General features: G+C 43.0%; 1 protein-coding gene across 3 annotated transcripts in view; it reads left to right on the forward strand.

The window, feature by feature from the left end:
* Nucleotides 1–10,696: 10,696 nt before the first annotated feature.
* The window catches only part of FTCD (formimidoyltransferase cyclodeaminase), a 50,294-nt gene continuing 46,299 nt past the window's right edge, over nucleotides 10,697–14,691 (forward strand). Inside the window, exon 1 of one of the 3 annotated variants that reach the window (XM_061607638.1) lies at nucleotides 10,697–10,840. In XM_061607638.1, the coding sequence (XP_061463622.1) occupies nucleotides 10,763–10,840 (78 nt within the window). In that variant the 5' untranslated portion in view covers nucleotides 10,697–10,762. The other 2 variants (XM_061607640.1, XM_061607639.1) reach the window with 2 other exon arrangements.

The following is a 14,691-nucleotide window of genomic DNA, read 5'->3' on the forward strand; positions in this document are numbered from 1 at the left end:
ATGGTCTTCCAATTGCCTCTGGATGGAAGAGCAAAAACACAAGCAAGCATAATTACAAAGATTTTAAATATTATATAAATTATTGTTATTATTTATTACATTTGTATACCGCCCCATAGCCGAAGCTCTCTGGGTGGTTTACAACAATTAAAAACATTAAAAACAAATATAGAAATATACAAATTTAAAAACACTTAAAAAAAAACAATTTAAAAACACATGCTAAAATGCTGTTGTAGTCCTTATCGACAAGCCTCATTACAAATGAGAACCCATCTCTCTCTCAAGTCATCTGCGTGTGCCAGAGAATGTGGAGGAAAGATCAAACCAACGCATGGCTCCATAGGCTCATTTTGTGTTATTAAAAAAACATCAGTGGTACAACTTTGACTTAAATGTGGGAAAGTGCATCTGAATCTGCTACTTGGTTGTCAAAGGCCCTGACATTTTATGCCCTGGAGTTTTTTGGTAAAATGTTCTAGCCTCAAATAAGAAAAAAATTACACACAAAAGCCTCCATAAACCCTAAATTACATAGATAAGTAGCAAATATCATCTGTCCCTTTCTAAAGAAAAGCCACTCAATTCATCTGCAGTCATGTGCTGTGTCACGAAAGCCCTGGCACACTGACTTACATGCAGAGCTTGGAAAAGTTACTTTTTTTGAACTACAACTCCCATCAGCCCAATCCAGTGGCCGTGCTGGCTGGGGCTGATGGGAGTTGTAGTTCAAAAAAGTAACTTTTCCAAGCTCTGCTTACATGAACAGTTCAACTCACCATCAATTGCTCATCGAACCTTTATTTACAACCTACAAAACCCCTCTAGAAATTTGTCTCTAAGAGCCTGCAAGCATTCATCAGAGTGGTTCAAATCAACGGCAGCCAGAAGGAATGCAATCCTCCCTCTAAACTTGGTCAGAGGACTTCATCCTGGAGAATAGGAAGATTAGCCATTTCATATGGCCATATATATCCCATGACATCACAAAACCACACTTCATCCAATAATGGCACTGACTATTCTGCAGAATAGATAGTTGACTTGAGGAGCGTCTTAGTTTGCACAAGATAAAACAGTAGGAGGTGAAATATATTCCAGCAAATTTCTAGGTGTGCTCTATGTTTCAATTGACCATGCCCACCCTTCCTTAAGAGGAGTGGCCTTTTCAGTTACACCACTGTTAGCTTCATCTGCAATAAAACGTGTAATAACTTTCTTTTGATCCACTTTTTTCAATAGTTTGTGTGAACCCATTTGTCTATATGGAATTCTAGATTCTGGATTCTTAGGGCTAATTACATGTGAAGTCAAATGTATATTCACTAATAGGCAAAAAAAACCCTTGCAGTTTAAGAATGTATGTGTAGCCAATAGATATTTCTATCAAACTTTAAAAAGTGGGGAAATTGGGTAGCTATAGTGAATGCACCAGGGGAGTAGGAGACCTGATCTCCTGAGATACTTTACTACCCTACAAATTTGCAAAACTGCAAACACAATTTGGGCTGGTCTTTCACAGTCCAATCCACTTCCTGTATAGCTTGGACAAATTTGGTAACGTGCCTCTGAGCATATGGTGAGTGGTGGCAACACCTGCAATCGGCCCAAATAACAGAAACAACATAGCACAAAGGAAGCAACAATATTAAGACAGTTTATGTAGTTCAGATATTCACTATAAATATGTTAGATTTACTTTGCAATTTCAGTGAAGTTTCCTATGTTAAAGTATTTCTTTTGCTTCTGTTTCTGTGAAGTACAGGAACACTTTGCAAAATTTACACTAAAAACTCCAAAAACAATTGTGGAATATGGCACTGACTATTCTGCAGAATAGATAGTTGTCATGAGTAGTGTCTCAGTTTGCACAAGATAAAACATTGGGAGGTGAAATAAATTCTAGCAAAGTTCTGGGTGTGCTCTATGTTTTTAATTGACCACCATGCCCACCCTTCCTTAAGTGGAGTGGTTTAAGCATACCAGGCTGAATGCATGCATCTTGTGCAGGCCAAGTTTGTTTTTTTCATCAGCTAGATTCATTGCCTAAGTAGCAACATATTGTAATCAGTCTGATTGTACATCAAAGCTGCAGTTTCAGATTCAACTGTTAATGAACCCAAAATAGGAGTAGAATAAAACCTCCAGGTGGAAACAGAAAAGGCTGTCTTCACCTTCATATGACACTGACCACTAAAAAGACTTTCAAATTAATGAAAATAAATTCAGGGGAACAGCTGCAGCACTGGGGGACTGGAGAAGACCTGCCCTGGGAGTGAGTACCTGAGCATCTGGGTGCTTGCCTACTGAGTGAATGGGCGGAAAAATGGCAAATGCAATTCAATATAAACAAGTGTAAAATTATGCATATTGGAGCAAAAAATCTTAATTTCACATATACGCTCATGGGGTCTGAACTGGCGGTGACCGACCAGGAGAGAGACCTCGGGGTTGTAGTGGACAGCACGATGAAAATGTCGACCCAGTGTGCGGCAGCTGTGAAAAAGGCAAATTCCATGCTAGCGATAATTAGGAAAGGTATTGAAAATAAAACAGCCGATATCATAATGCCGTTGTATAAATCTATGGTGCGGCCGCATTTGGAATACTGTGTACAGTTCTGGTCGCCTCATCTCAAAAAGGATATTCTAGAGTTGGAAAAGGTTCAGAAGAGGGCAACCAGAATGATCAAGGGGATGGAGCGACTCCCTTACGAGGAAAAGTTGCAGCATTTGGGGCTTTTTAGTTTAGAGAAAAGGCGGGTCAGAGGAGACATGATAGAAGTGTATAAAATTATGCATGGCATTGAGAAAGTGGATAGAGAAAAGTTCTTCTCCCTCTCTCATAATACTAGAACTCGTGGACATTCAAAGAAGCTGAATGTTGGAAGATTCAGGACAGACAAAAGGAAGTACTTCTTTACTCAGCGCATAGTTAAACTATGGAATTTGCTCCCACAAGATGCAGTCATGGCCACCAGCTTGGATGGCTTTAAAAGAAGATTAGACAAATTCATGGAGGACAGGGCTATCAATGGCTACTAGCCATGATGGCTGTGCTGTGCCACCCTAGTCAGAGGCAGCATGCTTCTGAAAAGCAGTTGCCGGAAGCCTCAGGAGGGGAGAGTGTTCTTGCACTCGGGTCCTGCTTGCCGGCTTCCCCCAGGCACCTGGTTGGCCACTGTGAGAACAGGATGCTGGACTAGATGGGCCACTGGCCTGATCCAGCAGGCTCTTCTTATGTTCTTATGTTCTTATGTTCTTAAGTCCCTGGTACGTGCTTGCAAGGACTGGGACCCCCTGCCTGACCCTGACTCCAGAGAGAGGCTGTAGTCAATCTTGCAGCCTCTTGCATCATCTCCTGGCTGGGTTAGGGGGCATAAAAGCCTGGCTGCCCTTGGGTGGTGGGTCTGCAGCCAGTGGGGTCACCACCGAAGGGGCGACACCAAAGGGAGTGTCCCAAGGTTGAAGACGCTACCCCCTTCTATTTTTTTAAACTAATCTAGAGGAGATTGGTAGTGGGGAGGGCATATGGCACATGTGTAATACCTGCACAGGGTGAGAGCCTGTGCAGTGAAGTGAATGATAGGAGAAAGTTGCCAGTTGCCTTCAGAGTGAGAATGCAAAAGGCTGGCCCTCACTGGGTGTGAGACGGGGCAACAGATGTGCCCTGTTTGAAAGATATTGAGTGGGTCAGGCCGTTCCTGGTTCTCTCAGAGGCCTACTGGGATAGCTGGTTCAGGTAGGTTTTGTTGGGGGGCTCTTGTTGGGTCAATATCAGGTGCTTAAGAGGAGTCTTAGCAAGGAGGAACATGGGTGATGCCACCCCAATTTCAGTGATCACAGGTAGAGGGAAATATAGCCGTGGCGGGGGTGAACTACCATAGAAGATGAGGGCAAGGCTCCCACTCCTCTCATGGACAGGTTCCTCATTGCTCTTCTGCTGTGCCCACTGGCCTGTGTGTGTTGTTTAATGCCAGATTGGTACACAATAAGACCACACTCATGCATGATTTGATCATGGACGAAGGTGCTGATTTGGTGTGCATTACTGAGAGCTGTGTGAGTGAGCTGGGAGGAGTTGATCTGACCTAGCTTTGCCCATCTGGATACTCGGTGCAACACCAGCACAGGCTGCAGGGATGGAAGGAGGAAGAGTGGATGTGGTCTACAGAATTTCCATCTCTGTCATCAGGAAACCACTGTGTTGGAGCTGGCTGTGAGGGCCTGTACCTGGTGTCAGGCCAAGGAGACAGTAAATTAGGGTTGCTGCTGGTGTACCCTCCACCCTGCTGCCCGACGGCTTCTCTGACTGAGCTGGCGGAGGCCGTCCTGGCTGTGGTATTTGAAGAGCCCAGAACGATAATCCTGAGTGATCTCAATGTCCATGCTGAGGCTGCCTCTAGCGTTCCAGCTTGGGACTTCATGGTCTCCATGATGACCCGACTTGGTTTTTGCTCCAGATGGAGGAAGGAATGGTCTGGAGATGGGGGGGATGTCACCCCATTGTCATGGTCAGACCACTTCCTGGTGAAGTTCTGACTTATGGCTCCGATCCTCCCCTGCAGATTAAGATGGTCCACCCCTGGAGACGAATAGAATCCATAGGATTCCTGAATGCCCTGGGGGAGTTTCCAGTAGGTGACCCTGTTGAAGCCCTTGTCAAGCTGTGGAACAGCAAGGCGCATTGTGATCTTGACACAGTTGCACCTGAGCACCCTCTCTGACATTGTGGAGCCCGGTTTGCACCTTGGTACACCAGTGAATTAAGGGTAATGAAACAGGCAGGACAATGGCTAGAGCGCAAGTGGCAAAAGACATGCTATGAGGCTGGTCGGGCAGGAGTAAAACATCATAACAATGCCTGCTGTGTGGTGGTGAGGGCGGTGAAGAAAGCCTACTTCTCTGCCACCATTGCATCTTCAAGTAGCTGTCCAGTGGAGGTTTTCCATATTGTCAGGGGGCCGTTGACATCAACTCCAGGAAACGGAATTTTAGACCCTTCGGGAATTGTTTGCAAGGCACTTTGGGGGTAAAATTGTTTGCCTTCATAGCAATCTTGATGCCCCATCCACATCTAGTGTAGTTGTCCAGTGCAACATCTGCTGCAACGTCTTGGGGATGGTTTCGGTTGATGTAGCCTGATGACGTGGACAAGGTCCTTGTGATGATGTGGCCAGCAATGTGTCCTCTCAACTCTTGCCCTTTTTGGATTATTAATGCTTGCTGAGGGAGTTTGACCGAGTGGATCCAGGGTGTGGTCAATGCATCATTGCGGGAGGGAGTGGTTTCAGCTGCCCTGAAAGGAGAGGTGATCCGATTGCTCCTGAAAAAGCCCACCCTGGACCCATTGGTTTGCGACTGGTCACAAATACCCCCTTTCTAGGGAAGATGATTGAGAGGGTTGTGGTGCAGCAATTGCAAGTACTCTTGGATGAAACAGATTATCTTGACCCATTCCAGTTTGGGTTCAGGCCTGGTTATGGGACTGAATCAGTCTTGGTTGCCCTGATGGACCCTGTTATTCTTACTTGATCTCTCAGCGGCTTTTGATACAATTGACCATGGTATCCTTCTGGACCAACTTGGTGAGATGAGTATTGGAGGCACTGTTTTACAGTGGTTCTGATCCTATCTCCAGGGTTCTTTTCAGAGAAGAGCATTGGGTGATTGTTCCCCATTCTGTTTAACATCTATATGAAGCCCTTGGGAGCGGTCATCAGGAGATTTGGGGTGAGGTCTCAGCAGTACGCTGTTGATACCCAGCTCTATTTCTCTGTAATAGCTGAATTGGGAGAGGCCATGCAAGCCCTGGACTGGTGTCTGGACTCAGTGGTGGGCTGGATGAGGGCCAATAAACTACGCCTGAATCTTAGAAAGATGGAGGTGCTGTGGGTTGGTGGTTCCAGACTTCAGATAATTGGTCAATTGCCTGCTTTGGATGGGGTTGTACTTCCCTCTGAAAGAGCAGGTCCATAGTCTCGGGGTGGTCCTAGATCCATCTTTGTCTCTAGAGGCCCAGGTGGCCTCAGTGGCTAGGAGTGCCTTTTACCAGCTTCATCTGGTAAGACAGCTGCAGCCGTTTCTGGACTGGGATAACCTGACCACTGTTGTCTACGCACTGGTAACCTCCAAGCTGGATTACTGTAATACGCTCTATGTGGGGCTGCCCTTGAGGTTGGTCTGGAAGCTGCAGTTGGTGCAAAATGTGGCGTTGAGACTGTTCACTGGGGCAGGGTATCGCCAACATGTCACCCTGCTGCTGAAAGAACTGCACTGGCTGCCCATTTGCTACTGGGCCAAGTTCAAGGTTCTAGTCTTGGTGTACAAAGCCCTATACAGCTTGGGACCAGGATATCTGAAAGACCGTCTTATCCCTTATACACCCAGTCAATCACTGCACTCTGCAGGTGAGGGACTCCTGCAGATACCATCTTATTAGAAGGTCTGTTCTGCACAACATAGGAAATGGACCTTTAGTGTGGTGGCACCTACCCTTTGGAATTCCCTACCCTTAAATATTAGACAGGCACCATCTTTGTTATCTTTTTGATGCCACCTGAAGACCATCTTTCAACAAGCCTTTTAAGTAGAAACCTTATCCCAGTCTGTGTCTGTGTTGGAATTGCTTTCTAATATGTTTTAAAACTTTTTTAAAAAAATGTTTTTAAAGCTTTAAAAAAAATGTTTTGTTTTATTATATTTTACAGTCTGTTTTTATGATGTTTTAAAGTGTTTTCAGTGCTTTTGTTTGCTGCCCTGGGCCCCTACTGGGAGGAAGGGTGGGATATAAATCAGCTAAATAAATAATTAAATTTGACACAGATTTCTAGGATGAATAATGAGATAAATATAATTTTCTAGGATAGATTCTCTGTAGAAACAGTAATAACCCAGGAAAGAAGCAAAGTAAGAAGAACACCAACAAGCATACAAAAAAAAAAATGTAATTCTTCATCTTTGGAGATGTAGTCCTGATTGCAGGAGTTGCTACCACTCACCATAAGGTCAGAGGCACGTTATCAAATTCTTCCAAGCTACACAGGAAGTGGATTGGACTGTGAAAGACCAACCCAAATTGTGTTTGCATTTTGACAAATTTGTTGGGTAGTACAATATAGCTGTCCAATTTCCCCGTTGTTTAAAATTTGATTGAAATATCTGTTGGCTATATATACCTTCTTAAACCACCAGGTGGTTTTTTTTTGCCTATTAGTGAATTTCTTTGCTTCTTAATTCAGGAGGTAAGAAATGGGAACCTGTGCAAGTTTGCTGAGAATGGATTGATCATTTGCATGCTTATTGAGTTCAGTGGGATTTACTCTCCTGCAATCATGCTTAGGATAGGTGAAACTGACCATGGGGGGGGAGGAGCACAGAGGGCAGTGGGAGGGGGGAGCAGGTTTGGTCATTTGCATGCTTATTTGAGTTCTATGGGATTTACTCCTGTGAAATCATGCTCAGGATAGATGGAACTGACCACAGGGGGCAGGAGGGAGGTCTGCAGGGGGAAGAGGAGGGCAGGTCTGATCATTTGCATGCCTATTGAATTCAATGGGATTTATTCCTGTGCAATCATGCTTAAGGGGTGGGGCAGGGAGGGTGGAGGAGGGGGCAGGGGAAGGGGGAGGGGGAGGGATGGGAGGGAGGAGGAAGAGGGGAGGAAGAGGAGGGTTAGGGATGAAGGTGGAGGAGAGAGGGGGAGTAGTAGAGGGGAAAGTAGGTGGGCACTGGGCAGAGGGAAAGCCCCTTCCTAAAAAATGTTAACAGTATCATTATTTTTCATTTCCCCCTCAACCTTTTTATTCTACAGCAGGCACATGTAGTCTTCCACTCGAATTTAAACCAAAGCTGTCCATGGCCACATCCACACCAGACATTTATTCCACTTTAAACAGTCTTCCCCCTGGGAATCCCAAAGAATCCTGGGAAGTGTAGTTTGTGAAGGGTGCTGAGAGTTGCTAGGAGGCATCCTATTCTCCTCATAGAGCTATGGTCTCCAGAATTCTCTGGGAAGAGGGGCTGACTGTTAAATCACTCTGGCCTCTGGAATAGGAGTTTCCCAACAACTCTGAACACCCTTCACAAACTACACTTCCCAGGATTCTTTGGGGGAAGCCATGACTGTTTAAAGTGGAATAAATAGAATGTAAATGTACTGCCTTCAAGTTGATTCCGACTTATGGCAACCCTATGAATAGGGTTTTCATGAGGCTGAGAGGCAGTGACTGGCCTAAGGTCACCCAGTGAGCTTCATGGCTGTGTGGGGATTCAAACCCTGGTCTCCCAGGTCATAGGACAACACCTTAACCACTACACCACTCTGGCTCTAATAATAGAATAAAGTAGAATAAATGTCTGGCGTGGGTGTTGTCCCCTATTAGCCAAGCCAAACAGCTGTTAGTCTGGCTTTTTGAACACTGATGGTTCTTACTGAGCATGCCCGCACCATCAGAGACTGCAATGTTAATTAAAAATCAGCCATGCATTAGTAAACGTATAAACTGCAGGCAATGAAGGTCAAGGTATGGAACACAGTAAGTAATAGGAATTACAGGTAGTCTGTGAACATGGCTGATTTTTAAATAATTTCAACAAATTATGAGACCACTGCCAGAAAAATGTCCAACAGGGGCCTGGATTTTTTTATTCATGTTTCAGACTTTAAAGTCTGGATTCTCTCTGAGTGTTTTGTTTATTGCCATGAAAATGTAGAGGGTTGTTAAGCAAGCGTTTCTGAGTTCAGGACTATAAATTTTGTAAGGTTTTGTTTTGAAATGAGCTTATGGGAAGCAGCAGAATGGCATGGGGGGTATTTTCAATTTAACATGGCGGAATGTGAAAAATCCATGCTGGCTATAGTATACAGCCACTCTCATGGCTATATAATTCATATTTGCACATGTGTTCTTTAAAAACAAGAACTGCCATGGAGCCACTCTGGATCAGGATAGAATGGGTGTTAAACCTTTTCTTCCCTGTACTGCGGCTCCAATTAAAATCAGCCCTTCCAAAGCTGTTGCTTGCCCTGGAATTCAAACGACAGTTTTGCATTTTGCTACAAAACCTCTGAAGATTGTTTGAGTGGTGGTTAGCAAAACTGGTTTATTCTTTAATGAACAACATGTATGCTGTAGCATTGGTGAAACATGTACAAAGTGGTTCTGTGAATCAGTCTTCTTTGTCACCTACACTCAGGGCCGGCCCCAGGCATGCCTGGGCCCCTCCACTCCCCTTCCGCAGTCCGCAGTCCGCAATCTGCATGCGTGCCATCAACCAAGATGGCGGCAGAGGCTTCAGCCCCTTAGGGAAACCTCGGCCACCATCTTGATTGATGGCAATCCTGTGCGTGCAGTGCGCACAGCCACAAAAAACAGCGGAGAGAAAGGTAGGTGAAGTGGGGGGATGGCGGGCAGCTCAGAAGCTCCTGTCCTGCGATCCGTGGCTTGTTCCATGGATCGCTGAAGGGGAGTGGAGGGGCCCTTGTAGCTCCAGGGGCCCTCAGACCAGTACCCCACCTGGCCGCCCTTTAGAACCGGCCCTGCCTACACTCCCTTTCTTTAAAATAGTTACAAGCATATCACATTGTCATTACTACTCTCCATATAGAGTCTGTATAATATGCTCTTTATTTAGAAAGGAACGCCTTTATTTTCCCCACTCTTTTAAAAATACCCAACAGGGTTCTTTGTGAATCTGAGAAATGGCATAGATATAGTGCACTTTCACACAGCTGGTCATGTTCAGGGTGCTTCCAGTATTTATTGTGGGATTAGTGCTGCTTGTGCATAAAAGTTTTTCACAGTGTGCACATGACACTATTGGCATAAAAATGCCAGCCTATATCCCTCTCCATATAATCTGGATTCACCTTTTCTACAAAAAAATCAAATATGTTAAAAGAAACCTGTTGCCCATTTGCAATTATCTGAATGGCCCCCTTCTGGAATACCCTTTGGACGGAAAGAAAACACACAAAAAATGTCTTGTGGCACCTTATAGGCCAACAGACTTATTATGGTATAAGCTTTCAGGGAATAGAGCCCATTTGTTAGATACATGAAAGCAAAATCACCATCCAGTTTTGTATCATTGTGGGCAGGAATCGTCCAGGATCTCAGGAGGTCTTAGACCCTTTACTTTTTTGGGAGCAGAGTCCCAGCAGGTCCCTATATCTCCAGTGTCCTATGAGCCAATCAGCATGAACAGGGAATCTGTTAGCCACTGAGAAGAATCTTCTAACTTGCTTCCTTGTCCTTCCCTGCTGATTGGAGCCAATCAAAGTGACAAGAGGTGAGTTAGCCACTGAGAAGATTGTTTTCAGTAGCTAACACTGTCTCCTTTCATGCTGATTGGCTCCTACGGAAATCTGTTGTCTAATTCTCAACCCAGCAGAAAGGAAAAAAAGGGAAGAGGGTGTGTGGCTGTGACTATCATGAAGGGACCCTGTCACAGTGGGGTGACTGTGATAATAGTTTGACTGTTTTTGAACTAACATTTTACTCTAAAGGAAAGGATGCTGCTGTGTGGCTGATATCAAAAGATGAACAGAGCCTGGCCAAAGCAACAAGGACAGTCCAAAGTGCCAGTCTGGTAAAGAAAGTTTATTATTTGTTTGTGCAGTTTGGGATAGTTAATGAGAAACCCTGGAGATAGAGAAAGGTCACTGGCTGTAAGCCATCGAGTCTCCTGATCCTACAGTTACATTTTTTTTCACCCAGAACAGAAGAAAAGAGATAGCATCCAGGACTCCCCACAAGTCTATGCAAGAAAATAAAAACAGAACAATGTCAAAATTAGTGGAGTGTGTTCCCAATTTTTCTGAAGGCAACAACAAAGAGGTAACTTCTGAATCTGTATAAAGAGACATTTTGTGGCGATATAATACTGGCCAACCACAAAATCTATTTATTCGAAGTTCGTTTTGCCAGCCTGACAATTGAAAGTAAGCATGCTCCAATCCACTGTACATGGGAAATTAATTCTGGAAACATTTTACATGTGTATTTAAGAATTTTTTCTATATATATCAGCTTAAATATATATAGCGAGGCTTGAATTTTATGTTAGTTAATAAACTCTCAGTTTAATATATTCAATAGCAGAAATCCAATAGGAAGTGGAGGGGAAAATACTCTTAAATGTAAAGGCTGAAAAACTGGAAAATATGATGTTTGACGTAAACATTAATAATGATTTGACATGACAACAATTTTCAGTTAATTCTTTGGGAGGTCACTCTCCTTTGCGTTAACCTGATTTTTTAAAAAAATTGAAGCAAATGTATGATACTTTTGCATGTGTTCGATTATAAGCCCTCCTGCTCCTAGATGCAAGGGGAAGCTTCTTATCAGCTTTGTGTCACCTAGTCAGCCCTGTAACCACCTTTCTTTGTTAGGTGGGGCACCCACATTTCTTGATGGCAGCCACAGTTTAGGTGGGGCATTGAGGGGAGGAGCATAACACCAGCCAATCCCCTCCTCATTGCTAGAGAGGATGTGAGAGCCAGGCCAGGGGAAGGGAAAGGTAGTGACCTTTCCTGTCACTCCTCCTTCATCTAGAGAGTGTGTTAAATTACATGTATGATGTTTAATCTGTTGAATTGTCTTGCCCTTTATGAGAGATCCACAGGAATGTCAGACTCAAAAGCTTGACTTTGCTATAGCTACCTGTGGTCTGTCCCTGTGTTCTGATTCTTCATGAACTGAACTACTTTGGTAAAGATAATGAGCTCCTGAGTTTGGCTTTAATGCTGCATTAGGTATCTCAGTTTTATATACTACAAGTTTAGGGAAGGGCAGAGAGAAAATAAATACTATAGGGTGTGTTTGGTAACTCCTTCTTGAGAGTCCCTCTTTCTAGTCTTGTTCCTGACCTTCAGATTTTCCTTCCTGTTGAACAATCAAGGGAAAACTTTCTAACTGGCTGCTATATAAAGGATAAACTAAGCAATTGGAAACTAATTGTGGAAAGTAATTGATTTTGTTTTACTAGCTGCTGGGTTGATTTTTCTGTCCAGAAACCCTGAAAAAGACTCGTGCTGAGCTGCACATTAAAAAAATCAGAAATTAGTTACAGCTTAAGTGTGTAGCCAGCTAGCTAACTGTAGTGTACAAAGCAATATTTCTATTCCTTTCATCCTTTGCCAACAAGTAATCCACAACAAGAAAAAATAGCCACTATGTTCGTGAGTATAGTGAGTGTTTTAAAAGAGTAAAAGGTAGCCATTTTTTCAGATCACTTTAAGTTATCTCTTTATTTCATCCTTTAGCAATAAGCACTCAGTCCTGCTTTACTCATTATAATAGCTGCAGAATAAGCAAACTCTTGCTTCTTACTGCAGGCAAACAAATATCCTTCTTTATTGCTGGCTGGGTAGACAGCACAACTGCAACTGCAACTGAAAAGCAGAGCAAATGAACAACTCCAAGGGGTGGAGTGTAATTTTAGCCCATAATACCAAGTTCTAATATTTAACTCTTCAAGTGTAATGTTACTATATGGGCTGTTTTTTTCAGGATCACTTCAGTAACTATAGTGATTTTGATCAGGGAAAGTCTTGAGTGAGCAGGCTTTTGTGGACTCTGCCAGAAAAGGCTTTTGTTGTGCACTCACCCTGCCTTATTCACTGAATTTTTCAGAGGGTCCTGTTCTTATAACAAGCTATTATTCTGTAAATGGAGGTTGTCATTGTCACATCACAAATTAAAAAGAAAACAGTTTACCCCCCAAAAGCCAGTGGATGCAAAGCACCATCCCCCACCCAGCTGCAGGCCTGTACCCAATACTACAAAACTCTTTTCCTTTGTCAAGAAAATGTGCATGATCGCACAGGCAGGGAAGAAAAAGGAAAGAGAAATGTCTCTCCTCTCACTGTCCCCTGCCAGCCTCCGGCATAACATCACTGCCTTTAACCTGCTGTTTTATCTTGCTGTCCAGCACAGATAGAAAACAAAATGGTTCCTGCCTCAAGCATGTAGGATTAGGTAACTATGTAAAGACACTGAAAAGCAACTGGACATCCCCCACCAACATTTTAGGGTATTCCCCACTAGCTAGAGTGAGGAAATTTGATATATACATAGTCTGAAGTCACTTCCGGAAGGCCTGTTTGTTGAGCATTCATTATTATTTATTTGCAGAGAGCTTATCCAACGTTGCATCGAGCAATTGTTATTCCATACTTTCTAATGCATTCCCCAACACTTACCATAAAAAGTTAAGCTTTTTAAAAAGAGGGTTTGTTGTGCAAGAACACCAAATCCACTCTAATTTCACAACCAACATCTGACATCATGTAATTGAATGCCATCTGCAAATTAAGGGCAGTCTGGAAGCCACCTAAGATGTCCTCATAAGAGTTATTTCATCATGGACCAAAGATCTTAGTTAAAAACAAAAATTGCACATACAAATATAACTGACAGCCTAATATATATTCACTAATAGGCAAAAACACTTATCGTTTAAGAGCATATCCAACAGCAAAAGGTGGCAAGCATCCTAAAGAAAAAAGAAAGAAAAAAGGAAAAACCCAAATGCTTGAAAAAATATATTTATTATGACAAAAGCCCAACGCTTGGTTTGGCCTTCGTCAGGGGATAAATGGGTCTAAAATATTCTTCTCCAGCAAAACTACTCACACTGATAATGACCACCAAACTTTAAAAAGCAGGGAAATTGGGCAGTTATAGTGAATGCACCAGGGGAGCAGGAGACCTGACCTCCTCTCTGAGTTATTGTACTGCCCTACAAAGTTGTCAAAATGCAAACACAATTTGGGTTGGTCTTTCACAGTCCAATCCACTTGCTGTGTAGCTTGGAAGAATTTGGTAACGTGCCTCTGAGCATATGGTGAGTGGTAGCAACACCTGCCATCTCCAAAGATGGAGAATTACAGTTTTGTATGTTTGTTGGTGTTCTTCTTACTTTGCTTCTTTTCTGTGTTACTACTGTTTCTACAGAGAATCTAACCTAGAAAATTATATTTCTCTCATTATTTGTTCTAGAAATCTGTGTCAAATTTATTTTTATTAATTTCAAAGCCTTTTTATTGGTTGATGTCATATGATAGTGAAGACAGCCTTTTGTGTTTCAAACTGGAGGTTATGCTCTATTTCTATTTTGGGCGCATTAACAGTTGAATCTGAAACTGCAGTTTGATGTAAAATCAGACTGATTACAATATGTTGCTACTTAAGCAATGACTCTAGCTGTTGGAATAAACCAACTTGGCCTGCCCAAGATGCATGTTTTCAGCCTGCTATGCTTAAACTACTCCACTTAAGGAAAGGTGGGCATGGCCAATTAAAAACATAAAGCACACCTAGAATTTTGCTAGAATATACTTCACCTCCCACTGTTTTCTCTTGTGCAAACTGAGACACTCCTCATGTCAATTGGAAACTATTCTACAGAATAGTCAGTGCCACTATTCCACAATTGTTTTTGAAGCTTTTTTTAGTGTTGCAAAGTGTTGCTGTACTTCCCATATTTACAGAGAAAGAAGCAAAAGAGAATGATTTACTATAGAAAACTATAATTTCAAAATAAATCAAACATATTTAAAGTCACTATCTGAACGATATCAACTGTTTTAATATAGTTGCTTCCTCCCTGCTAAAACAAGACCAGCACAGCACATGTCTTGCTTCTGTTATTTGGGCTGACTGCAGGTGTTGACACCACTCAC

The sequence above is a fragment of the Rhineura floridana genome, chromosome 2 (genome assembly GCF_030035675.1).
Source record: "Rhineura floridana isolate rRhiFlo1 chromosome 2, rRhiFlo1.hap2, whole genome shotgun sequence".
In the NCBI taxonomy this organism is placed as follows: Eukaryota; Metazoa; Chordata; class Lepidosauria; order Squamata; family Rhineuridae; genus Rhineura; species Rhineura floridana.